The sequence below is a fragment of the Aythya fuligula genome, chromosome 3 (assembly GCF_009819795.1).
Source record: "Aythya fuligula isolate bAytFul2 chromosome 3, bAytFul2.pri, whole genome shotgun sequence".
Classification (NCBI taxonomy): Eukaryota; Metazoa; Chordata; class Aves; order Anseriformes; family Anatidae; genus Aythya; species Aythya fuligula.
In genome coordinates, this window is record NC_045561.1 from 48737409 (window position 1) to 48760948 (window position 23540).

At 45.1% G+C, this 23540-nt stretch overlaps 1 protein-coding gene across 2 annotated transcripts in view; it reads left to right on the top strand.

Moving 5' to 3' along the window:
- The first annotated feature begins 291 nt into the window (after positions 1–291).
- The window catches only part of UTRN (utrophin), a 366152-nt gene continuing 342903 nt past the window's right edge, over positions 292–23540 (top strand). The window contains exons 1-2 of one of the 2 annotated variants that reach the window (XM_032185295.1): positions 292–368; positions 666–796. In XM_032185295.1, the coding sequence (XP_032041186.1) occupies positions 718–796 (79 nt within the window). In that variant the 5' untranslated portion in view covers positions 292–368; positions 666–717. Of the gene's footprint in view, positions 369–416; positions 435–665; positions 797–23540 lie in introns of those variants that run through there. The other variant, XM_032185296.1, reaches the window with a different exon arrangement.

A 23540-nucleotide genomic window follows, 5' to 3' on the forward strand; every position in this document is an offset into this window, starting at 1 on the left:
GGACCGGCCTTACCGGGGGCGGCAGCGGGACGGGACGGGACGGGACGGGGCTTTTAAAGGGCCGGGCCGGGCCGGGAGGGCCCCGTCGGTGCCGAGAGGCGGAGCCGCCCCGCCTCGCTCCAGCCTCGCCTCCCGCTCCCCGCCCGCCCCCTCGGAGGAGCGGCCGCGCGGCTCCGCAGCTCGGCGCCGGCCCCGGCTAACAAAGGGGCTGCGGGGCCGGGGCGGGGCGGGGCCGGGCGGCGGTGGAGGAGGAGGAGGAGGAGGAGGAGGAGGAGGAGGAGGAGAGGCAGCGGCGGCTCGCACAAAAAGTTGTGGGGGGAGGAGCCGGCGCGGGGAGCGGGGCCGCCTCCCGCCGCCGTGTCCGAGGGGTGAGTGGCGGCTCTGCGCGGCTCGGCTCGGGACGGGACGGGACGGGACGGGACGGGGCGGACAAAGTTTGTTCCCCGACGTGCCGAGGGGGAGCGGCGGTGCTCGGGGCACCTGCGGGGCGGGCCGGGCTGCGGGAGCGGAGCGGGGCCGGGCCGGGCGGGGCTGCCGGGGTGCCCGAGGGCGGGCGGCGCCTCCGCGGCCCCGGTCCCCGGCGGGGGTGGGAGCTCGGCGGCTCGGTGCCGGGGGCACTCGCGGCGGGACGGCGGGGTCACGGTGCCTCTCTGCTCCCCCGGCAGGTGCTGAGCGGGACCCATGGGAGCCCCCCGCCCGAGGGTGTAGGAGCCCGGCATGGCTCGCCTCGCCCGCCCCGAGGAAGGAGCCGGCGGGGCGCCCGGGGAGTTCAGCGATATCATCAAGTGCCGCTCGGGTAAGCTGCCCCCCGGGGTGCCCCACACAGGGTTCCCCACTCGGTGTGCCCTGTGCTGCGAGCCCGTGGTGGTGGTCGTGGTGTGATGGTCACGATGATGATGATGATGATGGTGGTGGTGGTGGAGCACAATCTCCCGCTTCTCTCTCTCTCAAACACGGTGTTAGTCAAGTCACTGTGTGTTTGGGACCCACCTCCTGCGTTATAATTACCCCTGCTTTTGTAAATAACCGCCCGCTCGGAGTGCTCTTATGCAACCCGGCGTTGGCAGCTCCCGTCTGCCTGCCCCACCGCTGGGAACGGCAGCGGCGGTGGCTGCCTCGCTGCCCTGCCTTCTGACAAGGCGCCCCGACGTGACCTGCTGCCTTTCCTCCTTCGTATAGCGTGGGGGTCTACAGCTACCAGCTCAGGCATTTCCTTGTTTGGAACAGATCTGAAGGTTACTGGGGAAATGTAAAAGCATGCTTTAATTTTGTGGTACATTGTAGCCTCACTGAGGCGCTGATGGATGCTAGAGGGGCAGGGAACCATCAGCATCTTGGCAGTGGGAAGGTGGAGGGCTTTTGGGCACAGAAGCAAGTCACGTAAACCTCAGCAGAAATTCGTGATACATCCAGAGTCCGGATGCTTGCGTCTTCAGTTTCAAAGCCTATCCATTCTCTCTTAAATGTGAAATGCTCCTGTTGTCAAAAAAAAAAAAAAAAAATCTAAAATTTATTTGATATCTGAAAACCAGTAACATATTTTCTTTTTTAAAAAAAATCCCATGCATTAAAAAAATGTAAGTCTTCCATTGATGGTGATTTGATATGTCAAAGGAAGCAGGATGCGGGTTTGAGTCCAAATCACGCTGGTGTTTGCATAGTTCATTCTTAGACATCGTCTTTGTGAGGGATGAAACCTGTGGTGGATGGAGTCCTACTGTTCCAGAAATGCAATTTAGGAAACTGAAACACTTTGTGGCTTTGAACCTTGAGTTCTGTAGTGCTTGTGTACTTTTTCTTCTGTTACTTTGAAACCTCTGGATGTGACTTTATTTGATAATAAGTGTGCATTCAGAAACCTCTAAGGGCTTTGAGGTTTGGGGTAGCCTGTGGAGGGATGGTGCGCCGATGTGTACGCGAGTACTGTGCTTTCTTAGCCCGCCTGAGGAAACACGGCTGTATTTGAGGTTTTCCTTGGATGAACAGATTGTACAGCAACTTCTGTTGTTTGGGCTAGGGCAAGCGATTGCAGCTCTCCCATTACAACCACTTTAACTTTCCTCTTCTCTCTTAATGAGAGAATTGTGTATATTCTGAGGCTGGGAAGGCTGAAAGACTTGTGCATTAGACTAAAAACTGTGAGCAGAGATTGATCTTTTAAAAATGATACACTGGCTTGGATCTGGTTGTGTGATTTCTTGAAACTAATTACTGTACTACATAGCTCGGGCCTGAACCTTTCCCTACAAGTAAACCTGTGGGAGGGATTTCCTAATGAAAGGGCTGAAGTACCCATAGCAGTAAATTAAAGGATAGCTGCTGGGACTGGGGAAAATATTGTAAGCTCTGTTTCCACTTTTCATAGGTAGAAAGTTTTCCTTTTTCAAGTGTTTAAAATGAGCAGAGTTCTTTATTGCTGTGATAGCTCGTCTGGCATGGGATGCTATTTGCAGCATGACACGCGTACAGTAGGAGCGCTACCTTTGCACTTGCTGATATTTGGGGTATCTCAGGGTCAGTCTTGTTTCTGAGGGCACAGAGGGCAGAGCCAGCCAAGGTTTATGTTCTCCACTTTATTTTGAAATAGAAAATGAGGTGTCTGAGTTGTCCTTCTGTTTTTTGCCACTCTGTAAGCTTGTCACCATCTAGGACATCTCTAGCAATGATTCAGGAGAGCATGCAAATAAGCATTTAAATTATTTTGTTATATATATTTAAAAAAAAAAAAGATTTGGAATTTAGGAATCTTTCAAAGGTAGCCATTAACAGACAGTGGTTCTAGTAAACATGTTTTTAAATATTTGGATACAAATGTAAACTTTAGCAACTTGTCAAACTGAAAATACTGTTTCTTTTGTAGTCATTGTTGCTTTAGCTATATTGCTTTGGAGAACTGGGAAGCAGATAAAAAGCCCTAAGGATGGCAGGATTACTATGACAGTTAGTTACTGAAAACTTGAGCTTTGATCCAAAGTTACTCTTTGGACAGTGTAAAAAGATGCGTGGAGTTTCACTGCTGCTCGGGACTGTGCCCATCCATGCCTGATCCCATGAGCGGAACTGGCTGTGTAACTTTTTTCTTAATGACTTGTTACTGGAAAGCCGCCAACATACCAGGAGAGGGATATAGCAGCATTGCAGCAAATCTTCATTTTTCTATAGAGCAATCAAAATAAATTAACAATGGGTTGGGTTTCTATGTATGTTACTTGTACAAAGAGAGCCTATGTCACAGGGTTTTGTGGATGGAAAAGTACTTTTGCAAGTAGGATAAAGTGCTCCTGAGCAGAGATCCTTGTATGTTAGTGATTATGTTGAAAATACTTTCCTCTATAGCGGTCAACAAAACCTGAAGTGCCACGTGCTGTAGCTGTTGTAAGCGATAAATGCTTGATTTGGAAAGCAAGAGGGTTGGGTTTACTCAGTGAGCTCGCGTTTGTGATGTGTGGTGCCACAGAGGGAGAGTAGCGCTTCCTTAGGTTGTCCAGTTAGCCTTTTTATTATTTCCTGCTTTTGATGTGGCTCTCCTCTGACTAGATAGTGTTAAGGCTGATCTATGTGTAGAGGTAAGCGGTTTTGATGGTGTGTCTTCTGCTCTTCCAGGCCCCAGGGCGAACAGAGCTGCCCCTAAGATGGCCCCGGCGTTGCTCAGCTGCCCGTCCTGCTGTGGCCTAGTGCCGGTGGCTCCTTGTGGCTGCTGCTCGCCCCCAGGTGCCACTAATAGGGCTTTTTGAAGGACATCTCCTTTGAGCAGGGGGTCGTGCCTCTCTCTCTGCAGCAGCTCTCAGGAAGGATTGCTGGGGGCTGATCGCCTTGCAGTGGTGAAAGCAATGCTGTCAGCGCCGCACTTGAAGAGCAAATGAATCTTTGCTATGATTAATTATGGAGAAAAGAAGAAGTTGCTTAAAATCTGCCGTGGTAGTTTGGAATGGCAATATATAATTAAACAGTAAGACATGACAGGAAAAACATTTCTGGAAGATTACCGTATGCCTCTGGTGCATTTTAAGATATGAGTTCCTGTCTAAATTGAGGGGAGCTTAATTCTCCTCATCTACCTTATGTTTTTAATTACAATAAATACATTTGGCTCAGAGGCTGCTTTCAGAAACTGTAACTTACTTTTGTAGTTCTCAGGCAAGGCTTCTGGGTAACGCTGCTGTCTGTCTGTCTGTCTGTCTGCATGAAGCGGTGCCGAACTGGCCATCAGCTGCTGGGCCCTGAGACCTCCTGGTCTGGGGACTCCATGTGCTGCCTTTGGGGCCAGTTCCTTCGGCCCTGTCCCACTGCCACCCAAGTGATGTGGCCCTGTGTGGTGCCTCGGTTGTCACTTGGGCTCCATCAGTGAGAAATGGCCAGGAACAATGGTGTCTGTTTAGGATCCGTCCCATGGATGCGGGCTGGGCACAGCCGGTTTGCTGTAAGGTGAACTCTTTGTGGGTGTTTGTGCAGAGCGTGTGCAGGTGAGATGGTGGAGGCAAACGGCAAGCCTGCTGCTCCTCATTCCTAGCTGCAAAAATGAGCGTTTTTGGAAACAAACCTTCAGGTTGCCTCAGGCTGGCTCCTTCCTGTCAGCTGTTGTCTCCTTGTCCCAAGTGGACAGATTGGGTGCTGCGATGAAGACAGTTCTGGGGTGATGCTAGCGTTTATGAAATGCAAGCATATACATACTGGGCTGGTTTCTTCTAGTCTCTTGGTTGGTGGAGAAAGAAATAACATATGCTGTTCCATGTGCTTGAAGCACGACTCTGCCTTGGAATAGAAAGCAAGGCTCCTCGGGGGAGAAAAGAAACCAACCCCAAACCATAAAAGCAACCCATTGATTTGCGTGTGCTCTGCCAGGAAATGAAGAAATAACCCTGGGCAGGAGCTGCTACGTGAGGCACTGCCTGTAGTGGTTTAAGAGCCTCAGGATGCCGTGGTGGGGAGAGGCGGCTGCTGCTGTTGTGGGTCCCCCTTGCACTGTGGATACCTTGGGGAGGGGGTGCCCGGGCAGACCAGCAGACATGGGGTGATTAATAACCATGGCCACCTCCTCTGACATCCCACCAGCTCAGGGAGCTGGAGAAGATGGGAGAAGTCCATGCAGTCTGAGGGAAAATAGGTTCATGTGCAAAGAAACTCAGTGGTCATGGCACTGGGCAGCTTGGCAAAGGTTTAGCCGTGTCTCTGCAATGGCTCATCACCTCCCTGCCTCTCCTTGGATGTTCCTCCTGTCTGTGGTGCGATTCTTGGCAGCAGGGATGAGTAGGGCAATGTTTGTATTAACATCTTCCGTGTGTGAAGAAATGGGGAGACAGACTGGCACATGTAATTCAGTATACGTGTGGTATGGCAAGAAAAAGCACGTGGAATAAACCCCAGCTGAGTCTGCTTTGTTTTGGGTCAGTGCAGGTGCTCTGCTGCGGATAGCTGCATGGATTTGCCCACTCAGAGACTGTATGATCAGCTCCTCTTGTGTTGTGCAGTGTCACTCCTTTGAAAAGAGCACCATTAGAAGAGTGTAGCACCAACCCTGGGAGCAGAGATGCTTGTAGCCCAAAGCTGGGGAGAACTGCATTTAGTTTGGATGGCTTAATAACAGCCTGAAGAATGAATAATAGGGTTTAAACATTGTGAGGTGGGAGGGAGGAGTTTCATTCTCTGACTGTTTATTGTGTTGATAAAAAAATAAGTTTTAGTGCTCCCTAGTTTGTCAGAAGTCTGCTTTATGTCTTTTTCCCTTCCCCCATTGTGTCTCTGGAATTAAATGAGGAAGCAAGCTGAGCTATAATTTCGGAAAGTGACTGTATATCTTCAGAAGAAAGCTGGGAGTTCTAAAGGTAGTGACAAAAATAACAGGCTAAGTAAATAGAAGGGCCCTCTGGCATCTGTGGATTTGACAGAAAACAATGACACTCTTCTCTTGCAAACCATAGTTTTGGGAGTGAAGCAAGAATTGAGTCCCTGCTTATCAGCAGGGCTGCATCTACCATAGTAGCCTTCCTTTAATAAGGCTACTATAAGGTTTCCTTATGCTTGGAAGGGCTGTGACCAATCTTTAGTAATTTACGTGTTTAGATATGAATTAACCTGTTGAATGTGTGGGAGAGACACCTTAACTGTGCTGAGTTGCTGGAGAAGATAACTTGAGCATCGTCTGGACTTGTTGGGAGAGTTCTCTTAAAACTGTAGATACGCTGCTCCCATGAAAAAGCAGCATTCTCTGTCTGCTGGGCTGTTTTTCAGGGGTGGGGGTCTCCCATTGCATGTGGTAAAGCTCTGCTGAGTTGTCAGCTGGTGGGAGATGTGGTGGCTGCATGTTGGGGTAACAGCAGAGTAACTTCCATCAGAAATATTGGATGCACGTTAGTAGAAAGCTGTGTGGCTAGATGACAGAGATTAGATGTGTTTTAACATTATTTTGCTGATCAATAAAGGGAATGGGCAGCAATACTTTTCAGCCAGAGGTTATTGGTAACAAAGATCCCTTTGGAACTCTGACACTTATTCCCCCTTGCCTTGTGGAAAACAGATATAGGACCCACCATCCAAAAACTGTGTTTCCTAATGACTTTGTGGAGGAATTCAACGTGTATCTGGACAGTCACTGGCTTATGCACTTAACTGTGAAGAAACGTGCACTTAAGCCATGAAGCAACATGCTTTGATGGGTTTGTGTAATACATTTCAAGTACTTTCAGTTAATTCATTTGTACTCTGCTTTTACTGCCTAGCATTAAATGTGGGTTTTGCTCCTTTCCTAGTTTAGACTGTGGCAGAGGACCAAAGGTGTAATGTGCTCCTAACATATAACGTTACCAATTATTGATTGGAGAAAGTGGTGTGATGTGTAAGTCCTGAAGTGCTTGGCTAGATTATCTTTTTTTAAATTGCTATTGAATTGCCACACTGTCCTGGATGAACAAGGAGCAGCACTCTCCATAACGAATGGAGGAGATTTATCAGGCTTCGTATACAGCGAGGCCTTTTGGTTTCCATATTACTTTAGTAGCTACAGTATAAAGTGTGATTATATTAAAATAAGAGAAAAAGTAAAGTAGTATTTAAACGCCAATAGACCAAGACCTTTCTATTTCTTCTTTCTAGGCTTTTACTTCTGTTATGACTTAATAATGAACAACAGCTATGGTCAGCACAAATCATTTCCAAGAGTTCAGTGCTCTCTCTCTTGGTTTCTACACAAACATCTTGTTCCTGGATGCAGCTCCTTGTGGAGCTTCAAGGGAACACGTTTTGTTCATGCAGTGCCTCTTTCTTGAGAGAAGACTTTGTGGAAGCTGAAAGTCTGGTAGCTGTCTTCTGAACACAGTTTTGCTGTTTGGGCGGGGGTGTGTAATCCTTCTGCTTTGAATGCTTTTCCTCTGCGCTCAGGAATTTTTCTCTTGGACCTGGCTGTAGTCCCCAATTTGGAGCTTGCTGGTTTGATTTAAAAAAAAAAAAAAAACAAAAACACAGGTTCTTAAAAACATGATTTAAATCTATTTTTAGCTAACTTAATGCACTGATCAGTAGGAGTAGAGTTTATTAAACTTAACCTGAGAGTTTTTACAGGTCACAGTACAGAAGTGCAGTGTTCACCCTGGCCTTTCTACTCAAAAAGCACTTGCACACTTTATGGTCTGTGCAGAGCCATCTGTCTGGCGGGCTGTCAGAGGAGCATGGTGCCCAGCTTCTTGTGGTTGAGGACCCCACAAATGCTCCAGGCTGCTGCAGGTGCCCCTTGGCTTGGGCACCAAGCCTGAGGAGAAGCTGCATTTCAGGAAGCTCCTCTGTGGCTTTGCTTCTGCTCTCATCTTTTACTTGTTTTGACAATTTGAGTATTGTTTAAATATTGAGGTAATTCAGAACCAAGGGACCCTCTAGGAAGAAACAACCAAAAAGACGCCAGACAAACACTGTGTTGGTTCGCTGGGCACTGGTGAGGTTAAAGCCACGAAGCATGCCAGAGCTTCTAGAAGGTTACATTGCTACCTTGATGAGAGAAATCACATGTTGATGGTCATATCAGTATCAGTGTGGAAGTGAGCTTTATACTAAACTGCGCAATCGGCACTTCCATGGTGGAACAGGGGAAAGAGGAAGGAAGAGCTCAGATGGGGTTGCTCCCACTGTCATAAGTCATACCATGTTGTAAGGGCTTTTTGTTAAAGGCCATTGAAACCTAAGTGGAGTTCATTTTTTGCCGTGCCTTCTGATTGTTTGCAGAAGGTTCATTCCTGATTGCTGGAATAAGAGCATTAAAGGAACAGAGTTTTCTTGCTATCCTCACCTTTACCAAGGTGCTTTTTACAGACCTGCTGTTGATGCTGAGCTTCTCGTGTGCTGCTGCGTTGCCAAGCCCCTCCTTCCCTGATCCTTTCACCCCAGTCAAGAGCAACTCATGAAAAACGTTGATCAGGGATGCATTTTTACCAAATGTACTCCAGCTCTGGTTTGACTGCTTCAAATGCCCAGGTGCCTCATGTTGCTTTTTCTTCGGTTTGTGGGTGTTGGGTAACTGATGGTGTCCATTTGCAGCAGGTTTCCACATGGATGTTTTTCTCAGTCCTTTCTGATCCCAAGAAAGATAAATCCGTGGAGACGTATGGAGCTGGTGAGGTGCAGGGGCATCAGTTGTGGTGGTATTACTTCAGTCCCACAGCAGAACCTCTCTGAATGACATCTCTTCAGAGTTGGACAAAACGCCTTTTTTACGTCAAAAGGATTAGTGCACTGTCTGCATCTTTCTTCCAACTTCAGGCATGCGTGGCAGGAGAGAGAGAGTGTGAGATCCTGCCATGAGGCCTCAGGACTGTCTTCCTGGGGTCTTTGTGTAGACCTTCTGGTAGAGAAGTGAGGCAGGGACCCGAGAAGAACAAAATTTCAGATCTCTCTGTTCTAAAGCAGCTCTTCCAAAATGTTTTCATTTAGCCTGTAGGGAAGTAAGTGGTCCTAAAACTTAAGAAATTTGAAGTTAATGAATTCCATGTGAGTTGTGTGTTGTTGTTTGCCTTTGCTCTAAGAGGGGAAATAATTTCCATAGTAGGTCATGAAGGCTATTTGGCTTTCCTAATCCTTACGAGCAAAAAAAAAAAAACAAAAAAAACAAACAAAAAAAAAAACCCTGACTGTTCTTGGAGGCCTTCTCCTCTACCTGTAAAATGCTGGAGAGGGTTCCTGTCACTGTGTGGTAACAACCTCCTCTCAGCAGGCAGTGTTAAATATTTAATCGTCGTTTAAGGATAGTGGTTACTGTGCTTGCATAGTGACTAACAGTATTGGGTGTGTTCATCTCCACAAAGAAAAGTCATAACCAACCCCTTTTGATTAAGTATATGTATGTGTATCTTCCTAACTGAAAATCTGCAAATTCTCTTTGGTTTAAAATGGCACTTAATTTTGTCATAAGTCATGTGAACAACATGGGGCATGACAGAGCTCTTTGCATGCGATAAGGTACCATAACTGAGAAGAACAGAAGCTGGATTAATTTTTACATACCTTAGATTCCCTTAAATGAGGAGATAGCAGTTACCTGTTGGTCTCATGAAGTGGGTGGGTTCTGGATCACCCCCAGATTGTCTGCAGTCAGAGTTCATTTTGGCACCCACACCTGGAGTGGGAGTTGTATTCCCTCTCAGGGAAACTGAACCCTGTGCCAGAAATGCAGTGGGAAAGGTGAGGTCCTGTGGTCTGGCCTGCCTGAGTCATGTAGTTGGACGGTCTCGGTGGCAGCGTGTGCTGTCCTCAGGTGTCACACACTGCAGGACAAGCAGCATCCAGAAGAGACAGGCTGAATCAGAAGAACATGAACCATGCAGAAGCAAGCTCTTTTCTCATCCATCTCCCATGTGCACTAGGGCTGGTTAACTACAAGTGGTGAAATTGGGATATTCATACTTCTCAATTTTATTGCCCATGTTACAGCCATAAAGTACGATATTCTGGTATCTGCCTGAGCATCTAAACCTGCCTTACTGTGTGCACCTGGTTGGGCTGGCAGAATCTGGAGTCAGAAGAAGATGCAAAACTGTTCTGGAGTTGCAATGTTTTATCCCAAATAAGGAATTTCACTGCTCCTGCTTTGCAGGTGACATCTCTGCTGCACAATGGACAGAAAGCAATCTGATGGGATGGTTTAAAAATCTAGTGATGGGGTGGAAAAAGCCATAATACTCTTTTCACACTGCACTCTGCTGCCTCTCCTTCTTCATCTCCCTGACCTGGCAGGCATCTTCAGGGAGGGGGAAAAAGCCTCCCTCAAGTATTTGGCTGCTGCTCCAGTTGTCTTTGCAGGGGACATTGCCAGTGAAGACCAAGTTGTTTGCCAAGAATCCGGTATGAATGTCTGCGTAGAGAAGGCTTTGTGCAAAATCAGCTGAGGACAGCAACCGTGTGGCCTAGACCAGAAAATATTTCAGGTACCTGATGAGAACTCAAGGACCCGGTGCTGCGGGGCCAGTGGTTAGGGAAAGAGTCCTTAGCTATTTACAAAGGACCTAAGTATCTTAAGGCATCATCCTCAAAACTTAATTGAATAGCTACAGGTTGCTGCTAAAGCATGCTGCCAGGTCGTTATGGTGTTGGTGCTGAGCAGCTGGAGGAGCCTTGTCCTGGCTGCAGCCCGCACAGCGTTCCTACTCCTGCGTCATCCCGGCTGTCAGGCACACCGGCCAATGTGCAGGTGTCACTTCTCCCAAAACAGCCTTAGGCAGCTGGGGGGAATTTGGGGTGGTGCCCATCTTTCCTGTAATTGCCTCTTAATTAGAGCCCTCGTGCTGACTTGTCGCTCTTGAAATGCCAGTCTGAATCTTCAAATGGTTTTGAACCACTGACCATTGCCCTAAGCACTGGGCAGGAGTGTAGGGTGAGATGTGGCCAATTCCTTGCGTATTGCACAGCGAGAGGATGGGCCAGTAAGAATGCAGGGGCTGGAGAGCATTCAGGGCATTTCGTAATACGTCAGGCACCAAATCCCAACACGTTCTGGGGGAAAAAGTGTTTGTATATATTTCTGTACTGGAGATGACCTGCTTAATGAATGTGTCTAAGACTTAAGGCTGAAAGAGGAGTTGTGAAGCCTGCCCATCTGCTGAAGCTTGCACTGGGACATCAGTACCAAAATTCAGGGCTAAAAGATGCTGGTCTAAGTTGAAGAGCAGACTTGCAGCAACGCTTGGGATTTTTCCCAGGAGAAAGACATTGCAAGGTCATTAATCAAGAGCTAGAGAAAAGGAGCACTGGTCTCTCTTTCCCTGCCAAAAATAAGACAACTAAACCAAACCCTTGTGTTGCTGGCATTAGCAGTCATCTGGCCACTGCTGCGGTTGGTGGCTGCAAGCACTTAGCATTATTATAAACAGCCCTTGTGTTGCAGGGGTAGCTGGCCTGGAACAGCTCTGATACGTTTCTGAACAGAAACCCAGTGCAGGGAAGAGGGATTTCACTGTTGGAGTCTTTGTCTAGGATGCAATAATGATCCTGAAGTTCATACCAGTGTCAGACTCCAAATGACTGAGGCGTCTCGAAGGAAGAGGACGTTTAGGTTGTAAATAGAGGGGCATTACGTCACCATGGAGATAACTATGGATCCTTTTGGCGAGAAAACAGAGCCCACGTTTGACACGAGGATACGAGGGGGATGTGTTTGGAGAGCTGTTCCCAGGCTGGCCTGGTGCTGGTCAGTGAGTACAGAGCCCTGGCACCAGACATGCATGGTGCAGAACTCATTGGCTTGGACCCGGCGGTGCTCTTGCATCCATCGCTGAGCTTGGTGACTTGCTGGAGGAGCTTGCTGTCATTCAGGGCTCCTAAATTCCCCCCCAGACTCATACACTAGCACATGCTGTGTAAGTCAGGGTGGCTGTAAGAGGTGCCAGCCCCTCAGCCCACATGCCAGTGGAGCACCTACTCCAGGGCACTCTGCCACTGCAGCTCCTGGCTCTTGTAGATTCTCCAGCATTTCTCTTGAACCTGCCTTTTGCTCATTCACTTGATGGCACACCTGAAATGAGGGTTTACTGGGTTAGGTAAGGGATAACTCTAGCATGTAATCCCCACTTCTGAGGCAGAATAAACTTTCTGCAGGATCTCGGGTGGTAGAGACACATGCAATACCTAGAGGATCCCATAGTTTCTGGCTTTACAAGAAGAAAAAATAATTCAACCCAGTGCATCTGTTTTCTTCCAGGCAAAATATCCCATGGGATGTAGCAGTTTGTTTGTTTGTTGACTGGACATGTTGCTGTTAGCACTGAAGAAGCTAGCACGGAATTAGTAAAGGGTCCTACAAACCTTGACCTATTGTAAACATATCAGACTTGCTTTTGTTCTCCGTCTCCTTCCAGTATAAGGTTGCTGAAGTCCTGGGCTGTTACATTCATCCTTAATGGACTCAGTGGCCTTAGCTTAGCTGATTAAAATTTAGTTTCAGGATGAAGCCTGTGATTGACAGTGAAGCCCTCTCTGAACGAGTTCAAATCTATTGAGTGGGTCCCTGGAGGAGATGGGAGCTGTAGCAAGTCTTGCCACTGGAGCTGGTTAGGAACAAGTAATTCACACAGGGCAGTGTATTTGTATGGAGGCTGATTTGGGCTGGAAAAAAAAAAGAGGTCTTGGAATATTTTGCCTTGGAAGTGCTGATGTGTCCTTTCCTCCGTAGCGCTGCCGTCAGGGAAGGGGAGCAGGGAGGGAGCAGGGATCATTAGCCAGGTGCTGAAAGCAGAGTCTCTCCATAATGCTCAGATAAAATGACTAACTGCTGAGAAACGTGTTGGTGTTTCGTTTTCCACACTGGTTTTTGCCACCTTTTGTTACAGGATCTTATTATTGGCCCTGTTGTCTTGGCTTTAACTTATACTCACATACCCATATAATAAAAATACTTGGAATTGTAATCCTCAGTTGAACTCAAGTTTCTTGCCTGGGGGAAGAAGGAAAGGGATAATTTTTTTTTTTTTTTTTTTTTTTTTTGTATGTGTGTGATGTAATGCACGGTTGGAAGATGCTACTGTGCTGTAGTGGTCATCTGAAACAAACTCATGTGGACTGGGACTGGTGCAACCTGATGCAGAAAGTATTCTGCATAATTTGTGTGGGTATGGGAAATAATGGGAAGGAGGAGAGAAATTGTGAAATGTTAACCCTTTGTACTTGTTTCTTACAGCTTAAGATTTTTTTTTTTTTATGGATTTGGTTCCTTATGTCCTCTAAGCTGACACTTTTTTTTTTCCCCTTTATACCAAAATGCACACAATTATTTTTCTCCTCCTACTGACTGGAGGGCAGAAAAAGGGGTTTTGTTCCTTACAAGATATTATGTCTGCCTGGTATTCCCACTTGCAATAAGGCTCCTTTCATGCTGCTCCAGCTCTCTGAAAGGACCTTCACTTGCTATCCTATTAAGAACCTCTTGTGCTGCCAGCAAAAATGTAAAGAGGCTGTAGACATTTGGGGCTCAACTCTCATCTACAGTACAATGAAGTGAAGGAAATAATGCATTCTTGGCTGTCCTGAATTTAGCAGAGCCAAAAGGTTATCGGCTGGCAGAGTAGATGAGTTGTGATTATCACAACTTATGTTACTGGAAGTCTTTTAAAAAGCAATTGAATTAATTACGTTTGATCTCAGTGAGAATCTGTGGCCGTTGAGGTGGATTTTAATCTGCGTCTATTATCTAGGATGCAATGTTATAAGTAGGAAAAAATGATGTGTGTGAATTGTGTAGGACTCTTCTCTTTATCTGCTTTGTGCCTGTATTGTGGCATACCTAATAGAGAATATATTCTTTTTCCATTTCCTTTTCATCTGCTTCTCTTTGGATGAATAAACAGAACCCTGCTACTTTTTGGAGTCTTGAAGGTGTCTTGTGAGCCTTTTTCAAAGTTTGTCAAGTTATAAAATCTAATTTCAGTGAGAATTAGTATATGATATACAGTTTTCCCCTGCCAAATGAGGTGGATGTAGTTCAGGAGTTAAACCTCTTTTGTCAGGCTGTTATCATGCACAACTTTTCAATTAATGCACAAAACAGGAACAAAAGGGATTTTTCAGTGAAATTACTATTTTAAATAATGCAGCCTTTGGCTATCTTAATCAAGGGATAGGTTTTTCTCACATGCAAACTTCCTTCTCTAGTAGTCTTCAGACATTTTTTTCACCCCCTCTTGCAGGATGGGAGTAGAGCTGAGAACCTGGGTGGGTCAGCCAGGTCACGTCTTCCAAAGTCATCCAGCTCATTACAATAATCATCCACTGTTTATTTAAATAGGCAACCTACTGCTATACAATTTCTGTGCAAAAAAGTCCTCTGTACTTTTGCAAAGTAAGAGGAAGCAGCTTTAATTGCATCTCTGTAATAAAGGGTTGTGCATTCATACAAGGTGAGTGATTTCTTCTTTGCTAAAAACTTAACAAGAGCTCATCCAGTGATTATAATTTGTCATTTTCATACTAAGCAGAACTAGTTAAACAAGTCCTCTCAGCTTTAAATAGTTTCTTAAAACCCTATTTCAAATTTCCTTCTGTAGAATAAACAGCTAAATTTAATATGAATAACCACATCTAATTTTGAAAAAGATAATTTATTTTAAATTCCCATGTAAGTAAGAAAATGTATATGTGCAAGAGTGACTACTTTTAAAATGACAACCTCAAGAAAAAATATACTTATCTAATGTAAATGTAGGTGAAATAATAGTAGAAAGCACCAATCCAGCATTGAATTATTTTGCTTTTCTATCTCTAAAATGATATTTTCCTCTTAACCATGGATGAAAAACATGAAGGAGATGGCATCCGATGTTACATTTTTCCTCTATGATTACTCCAGTTTCCCAGACTCTGTCTCAGTATAAAACAAACCCGTCTGTTCCCAAACTTATTTTAGCTTTGAAGCATGTGTAGTTCTTGACCTGCTGATCAGCTGTGGAGGATGTAGATGGCTATCTTTAGCTGTTGAGCTTCCATGTTTAGTTGTGATGTGATACTCTAAGCTCTCATGATGGTCTTCTGGTGGTTTTGTTAGTACTTGAGGGATTCTTGATGTACAGGCTGGTTGCTTTTCCCTCTGTCCCTCTGCAAATATTCATGTGGAAGCTCATTCTGACACCTGTTTCCGGTCTCCTTTTGATTCATTGTTGGTAAAAGTGTGGAAGCAGTAGCTACTACCCTGTGCCAAGTGGACCATTATGTATGCTCCATCTCCAAGGAAAAAATTCACATTCCTACTTCACTCTAGGTAGCTAAAAAACCTGGCATAAAAGTGTCCTGGACTGACTGATGTCACTTGCTCTTTATTTTATTCCTCCCCCCATCACAGTGGGACTTTGCTGAATTCTCAGAAAAACTTGTACAACCTGATTTTGCAGGGAGCATAGTTAGTGCAGTGAGCTAATCGTGGCTGTGGTCGTGTGGCTACAGAATAGAGTATTGCCTTACGGCAGTCATTCAAGAATATCTTTGAATATTTATGTGGAGAATTAACACTATGGCATAGAGGAGGTTTGGCAGAATTTTTTTTTAGGATCTTGCAAGCTGCTCCATGCAAAATTAGTGGTTTCTTTGCAAAAATACATTATATATATAAACTTTATATATATATATATATATATATATATAATATATATAATATAAAAGTTTTAAAATTTAAAATTTATATAAAAAGTATATGAATTTTTATATATATATTTTATATATATATATTTTTAAAGTGCACATCTAAAAACATGCTGAATAAGGACGTCTAGAGTTGAATCTGGCAATGTTTGATCCTGCAAAGGCATCTTGTGTTATGGATTGTCATTTACTCTGTCAGATCTTCAGTTTCTAAACTGCTTACGCAGGGGAAAAGCCTTGTACCTCCTCCAGTGGGTATCTATGTTTTACTGAAATTCAAGTAGTTATATTAGAGACTCTTTAAAATAAAAGCATTTATTAAAGGCTTTTCATAAATTGCAAGTTGGTCTCAGCTGTGATAAATGTCCTTTGTTTTGTTCTGACTTGCTGGTGATATTAATGTGCTGGAGGAGGAGAGGCTTGCTCTTTCCAGTTAAAGTGAAATTCTTCATTTTGTGGATAGGTTTGAGGAGCGCTTGCTTCCTTGCCTTAATTTTTTCAAGCTGACTTTTTTCTTCGAATGGCCTTGTTCTTCTATGGCACCCTGCCCAGACCGAGGGGGGCCTGTGCAAGGGCTGAGGGAGATCTCACTTCCAAGAGTAAAGCTTGGCAAACTGAGCAGTGTGATGGAAATCATAAAAGTCAGGAGAACAGGGCTGGCTGTAAATAAAATAATAATAAAAAAGGCATGAGTTACAGTGGGATGTTGCCGGGTAGAATTCCTGGGTTCGGAGATGGGGGAATGCCTCCATTTCAGCGCGCGAGTCGCACTGGGCCCAAAGCCCTGCTTCACCTGGCACCATGCGAGCATGAGGGAGGAGTGACCCATGTGGGTCTTCTCAGGTGGAAGGGAGGGCTGAGCTTGGCCATCTGCAGGCAAATAAATGTGTGACAGAAGGCTGGGATGTTGTACCTGCTGCCAGTCACTTCTTCATTAACCAGGCCTATGCAAATTAAACCTGGCCGGTTTAAAATTTAACCCCAAGTGATGATTCTTTGCAGGCTTTCTAGTCTGCAAGGGTCGGTGCTGATGCATTTTTATGTTTGAAAAGCTTTATAAAACTCTTCCAACTTAATGCAAAAGAACAATACTGAAAGCAATGCACTTTCTACATTTAATACATCAATAATTCATCTTTTTCAGTCTGAACACAGGTCTTTGGTTCCTTGGGTGAATGACCCAGTGTACCTTAAAGGCTGAATCTGTTCTTGACTGTTCTTCAACCTATGCAGCTCTTAACATCAGAGCCATCTTATCTAACTGATCTTTTTGTCCTGATAAGAAAGGATGTTCTTTAGGATGTATGTGCAGCTGAAATTTGAAGTCCTAAAGACCTCTTTTTATAATAAAATTATCATTTTGGGGCACTGTCTCACAGTGGCAGCTGTTGACTGTCAAGGAACTGGCTTCTGTGCAGATGAGGCCTGCCTATACTGCAGAATAGTGTTTTCTTCTCTCTCAGTCAGAAAGGAAAACTATAAAATCAGTTTCCTCTGTGCCTCTTCTGATTGTCACAGACCTTGGGCTTGACAGATGCATGTGATGTTCAGGTTATTTGTAACTCAGATCTGTGCCTTTGTCCAGGGAGATATCAAGGACATCCAGGAAGATCAGCCTTGATCTTTAGCACTGCAGCCTAGTTTTCCTTAAGAAAACAAACAAATCATAAAAGAAAACAAACAGAAAAAGCTTAACATGACTTCCTGCTCCTGTCTGTTTCATCACTGCAGATGTGGGCTAAGCCTTCCATAATGGAAAAAAGGTAGAGGTTTCAAAGATTATTACGTTCCTATAACTTATTTTTAATAAGCAGTACATGGGTGTAAAAGAGTCCACCAGGATGGTAACTGATAGAGAAAGGCAACAAAATTTAAGTGGCAGAACTGGTCCCAAATAAAACTCAAAATACAATGTATGTTAGGCCAGGATAAGCAAAATAATGTGCTGTGTTGTACCCACTGAGGCTATCATAAGGATAGAGGAATGGAGATGAGAGGTTCAGGGAAGAAAAGGCTGTTTCTGAAAAACGTGTTTCACGAATTTTAGCCCTCAGGGGAGCGACACATTTAAAAAAGCTCCTGTTCCTGCCCCTCCCTTGCATCAAAACGAATGGTAAAGTAACCAAAAATGTGTTTACATACCTTTGGTTTGGAGGTTTCTTCCTGATGTGTAAAACACAACCACAGAATCAGACGGTGTTTAAGGAATGGAATGGAGCAAGATGCAGTGGTGGTTTTTCTGTCATCTTTGTAACGTGTTTAAAGATAAGAGGTGTGCATTGATGTATACACACATGCATGCACCTAGATGTTTCCCTTCTGGGATTTCCATTTGGAAATGATGAAATTCCTGAGGAGTTATTTGGTCCTTTCAAGTTAAGAATAACCATACAGCACTGTGTGGATCTGAGATTTTTGTCAGAAGTCTGCCTGTAACAGGGTGTTTCCAGTGGTTTGCTTGGGCAGATGATAAACTCTTCTGTTCATACTAATGCACACGTCATCAGTGCTTTCTCCATCTCTTGCTAGGGTGTGAGCTCTTGTGACCCATCTGTGCCCACAGAGACTCAGCAGCTGGTGGCAGATGACAGCTTTTTTGACCTCCTGCCTAAGTTGTTCTCATCTAGCCAGGGTGGCTTGGAGGCATTCAGCAATGGGAGCACACACACATGCTCAGGAGCACGTGTGCTGCCTTGCTGGCACAGCTGGACCAGCCCAGGGGGATGGATTTACCTCTTTGCCATGTCCATGCTATGCAGGGGACTCTTGGGGAAATAGGGGATGTGGCTGAAAACCTTAAATGATAACAATTCATATGAACTTGGTGATGTGTAATTTTATATCAAATTTCAAGTGATTAAAAAACAAAACACAAAATAGTATACACAGTCGTGTATACTACTAACTACTAACACACATACACAGAGGTGTGTGTTTTTTTTCTTTTAATTTTGTGGGACATGCTGTTGGTCCTGAGTGGTAATTTTCTAGGTCGTGACTCGAATTCTTTCCTCAAGAAGGAAAGTATGCCAGATGGAGAGTATGTATTCTCTCTTATTCACTTACTTTAAAAAGAAATGCCTTAACTCTGTTAAAGTTAAATCTTCTGAGTCATCAGGAAAGAGTCTCATAAAGAGAGAGAAATTCAGAAAAGTGGCAGACGGGTTGTTCTAGCTGCTGGATGCTGATCTGAATGCAGGATCAGATCTTCATGTTGCACAAGACTTGGTCTAGCAGGTACAGGCAAGAAAGAGTGTGTCTTGGCCAAACAGTTGAGGGAATTCAGATATGCAGCCTCTGTGGGTTAGCACTTATTGCTACTCTTTTCCTGCTTCCCTTCCACCCCCAGCCCTCACTTTTTCCTGGCCATCTCAGATATCTAAAGTGAAGAGCAATCTCAATCACTTCTCCCAACTTTTTGTATGGGTGTTGGATTCAGCTGCTCTGCACACTTGGTAAGAGCAGCTCCTAAGGTTAATTGTGGGCGACTTTATTGGCTGACATCCATTGGTTTCTCTCTTATATGTGCATCATCTGGACTCTGGAGGCATGGGTAGATTCACTGCTGTCTTCTGATTCTCTTGGAGACAAGCTGATAATTGGTTTTCTTCTTGCTCCAAGTTATGCTGCATCTCTTTTGGTGGCCAGGGTCAGAATTTGGGCATTCCTAGCTATGTTTTCCTGTCCTTCTGTATGTTGCTTTCTCCTTCCTCGCCTGTATACTTTCTTGTTTGTGAATGTGAAAGTTGTGATTGAGTTGCTTAACTGAATGAGCAGGGATGAGGAGTGATTTAATAAACTTGATGGAAAATCTTGGTTTCACTCTAAGCAAGAGGTACCTGTGCTGCTGGGGGCCCTGTGCAGTTCTGTGGTGGCTGCGGTAGGCTTGCTCATGGGAGCTTGGCTTCATTGAAATCAAAACTTGACTCAGCCTTGAAGCATCGTGTGTGTAGCTTCCTTGTGGTTCCTGTTTGTATGGTGGTGTAAGCTAACCAACTCTACTGTGTGCTCAGCTTTTTAAACAAGAGAATTGCTTTATGACTTATTTTCTTCCATTTCCTGCATGTGTTCTTCATAAATCCTAGCCAAAGGTCTCACAGTGACTTGTTAATGCAAACATGAGGCATACAGTTGCTCTAGTTTGCCTAGCTCACGCTTTCATAATAGTTTTGTATATAGACACAGGGGATTTATATATGCGGTGATCCACCCCTTCTCCTCCTTCCTTGTCTATCAGTTGCTGCTGGTTTCTCTGTTCAGTGCCAGAAAGGGAGGAGAGGCTGATTTCGGAGGGCTGCACTCTGCACTGCCTAGCTGGAGGGCACTTGGAGGCTAGTGACAGCTATCCAGAAGGTCTCTTGGTGAAGGTGATCTCTGCAGTGCACACTTTCTAGCTTGCACAATGTAAAAAGACACTTGGGTTATCCCAAAGCCGTTCTGGAGAACGTCTGTTCAAGCTGGCTGCTTGGAGCACTTCTGCTGCAGTTGTGTGAGGTTGTCCTGGATGGGATCACTACTTTGTACTTGCAGTGCTCACAAAGCTTTTCTAACATTATCCTGACCTGTAGTTTTCCTGACAATTAAGCCCTCTTTGGTGTGGGATTTAATATCCATCAAATTTGTTACAGATACCGAAGAATGCCTGCTGCAGCTGAGGTGGATGGGAGGGTAGCTGGGAGCACTGGGTGGGAATTGCAGTGATTACAGGCTGCTGCCAGTGTGCTGCAGTGGGAGCTTCCAGGGCAGAGCAAGCTGAAGCAAATGAAATGGAAACTTCCTTATTCTTTTTGTGGCTTTAGTCATGAAGCTTAATTACCACGTTTGACCTTTTTATCTTCAGAAAAAAAGCTTGGAGTGGAGCTCCCAGTTTCCCTGTACCATTTTTGTAGGCAGCAGGATTAGAAGTGCTTACTGCTCAATTTCCACCTCCCAAACGCTGCATGCCTTTGAGATTGGTACAGCTTGAATCTCTGCTCTCCAGCAGCAGCAGAAACAACCTGAATCTGACCAGGCCTTGCATCCTCCCAGATCTTAGCCGATCTTTTGGCTCTTCTCTTTTGTGACAGGAGATGGAATTCAGGTGAGGGGAAACTTATGCATAAACCCTGTTATCTGCTCAAGGCATCAGCCATCCTTGGGGTTTGTGAGGTGAGTGGACCATGGGATCAGCCAGCTGCTGTGGCTTACAAGTGGCACACTAGGACCTCCCTCCTGTTGTCACTGCTGCTCCAGCAGGGCCTTTGAGCAGGCTTCCCAGATGGAGCAGTGGTTTTCACTTGCGCAGCCTTTTTGGAAGCAGGCTGCTGCTGAGGTTGGTTGGCTGAGGCAGTGGAACAAATGGCAAGCCGACTGCATCAGTAGAATGCCCTCAGTGGTTTTGGCTGGAGCTGGTTGCTGAGGGCGTGGGGAATGGAATGGCCTTTATAATAACTGAGAGGAGCTCTGGGTGTTCCCATAGTATTTGCAAACCTCTCACTATCTGCAGCTGGACACATATGCTTCTGCTGTCCACCTCCTCCCTACTAAATATTAAAAAACAGGGATTGAAATGTGTTGGATTAATTCCTCCCAGTTCCCAGGGAAGGCAGCAAGGGCAGGGACAGGCCCAGGGCACTTCCCTGCCCTCATTTCTTTGATGGACCTGAACGTGGGAGCTGGCAAAGCTCTCTGCAGCAGAGCTGTGCTGAGCCGAAACCCTGTGCTGGGGATGCCTATGGCTCCTGGTCTGGCTGGCTGCTGACACAGCATCACAGGGACATGTGCAAGGCAGGTTTATCGTGATGATGTCTTACCCTCATGTGTGCCTGCCTGCCTTTGCTTGCTGGTGGGAGTTTGGTGGTCCCCCCTGGGCACGTCCTGTGCTCTGCTGCTTCACCTGCTCATCTGCTCTGCAAGGGACAAAGCTGAGGGATGTGCAGTATTTATTTCCAGTGCTGACTGGGGTGTTGCATGCCTCACTGGGACTGTGCTGGGATGCGGTGAACTGGCTGCCGTGCTGATTTTTGGACCCTCTCAAATGTAGGCCAGTGAAGAGCTGTACAGCTCACTAGTAGAACAAGGCAAGGGCGATGAAGTAGGCTGAGAGGGAGGTACAAGGCTGAGAGTGTAACAGCACCTGATGAGCAAGTGGGAGTTAGGAGTGAATGAACTGTCCTGTGATGGGATTTGAATTGAGAGCTGTTTTTTTCTTTCTTTTTTTAAACAGCAGTGAGGTTCTTACTTGTGGAAGGAGTAGCTGAGTGTATGGAGGTAGTGAGGATGCAGATAGGGGATGGAAAACAGCAGGGTTGGGGGTTGTTAGGCAGATATAAAGGATTTAGAGTCAAAGCAGTTTTCTAAAAACTGTTGGGTAACGTGGCTTCGTGACTATTGGCTGTCATTTGACTGCATCTCTACCAGAGCTGCTTCTTAGGACCTTGCATACACTCAGTAGGACAAATTTTACCAAAGGTAGGTAGGTAGTTGTTTCGGTGCTGCTTAATAACATAAAAAAGGCAAACAAACAATTGAATTACACCTGGACAAAGTTCTGAGTTACCATAAACCTAGCCAGACTTTCTTCTAAAACACTGTACTCATCTTACAATTGAAGCTATAAAAGCCTTTATCGTGAGGATCCCTTTCTTCCATGTTCGTGAAAATCATATGGAATGAAGGGATTGAGGGAGAAGAGAGATTTTGTGTGTGTACACACACACACACACACGTGTGTGTTTTCCTCTTTCCTGTGGCTGATCTGAAGTTGTTCTGTGATTAGGAAGTGATTTTGACACAAAACTCTGTAACAGGGAGTAGAGTTTGTCAGAACTGACAGTGATTTTTAAAACACTGCACACAAAAAAGCACCTACGAGCAGATTTTTTTGTTCTCTTTAATCTGGTCCTGATGCAAAGCTTAAAAAAAGCAAAGCAGCAATGAAACTTTATAATGCTTCCTTTATATAACCGTCAAACTAGGAATGAGGGAACTGTATGTAAACAGTATGAAGGTTTATATGAAAGTATAAATGTGTGGGAATGCTGCAGTTACACGGTGCAATGTGTAACGAATGCCGTCTGATGTCAGAGTGCAGGTACAGTGCAAAACTGCTCAAATCTAGGGCAAGCTGAAGGTGGAGTAACAAAGAACCCGGAGGGCTGCACGCTTGTATTTACATCCGTAGGTTGCAATTGGCAAACAACTTGTTTTATTTTTTTGTCTCTTTCTTTATATGTTGGTAGAACTCCAACACAAATAGAGGAGGAGGAAAAGACTGGAAGTATACCTCTAAACAACCTGAATGCAGCTTGCTGCAGATCTAGCTTTGTTGGTTGGCTTTTTTCTCCTTGCTGAAAGTCTTGCAGAGAAAAATGGGATTTTTTTTAGCAGCACCCTGTTGCTGCTTGAGAGTGAGAAGTGAAGGTAGTAATAAATAACCTTCTGAGAACACCTACGCAGTACCTGGTAGCAGCAACAACAGCAATTAGGATAGTAGGAAAGACTAGGCAAAGCAGGGAAAAAATGGGCAAACATGGTGTGCCACTTTAGGTGCTTTACTTTGCATGCTGGGGAGATTGGAAAAGCCCGTCAGCTGAATGGAGTGAGGGTCCTGAGCATGCAAAGCGGTACATGGTATTTATATACAGAGCCATGATCACACCTGCTTTGTGTAAAACCTTTCTCCAGAGTTACTCATGTATTGATTACTCATGTGCTAATAGTTGTTAGTATGAATATATTCCCTATATACACGTATTTTGAAATACATTAAAGGTATCAGTGTAGAATATTATTCCCTTCCTCCCCCTTTGAATTTAAAGGCTTCAGCTTCAAAATGCTTTTGTTAAAGTAACGTACAGTTCTATTTAACCTGTTGTAAGGTTGTTCAAGTAAACGCCATGTGGCTTCATAACAAATCACACAAAATGGGTGAGAGAGGGGGAATGAAGAGCAGAAAAGCTGGT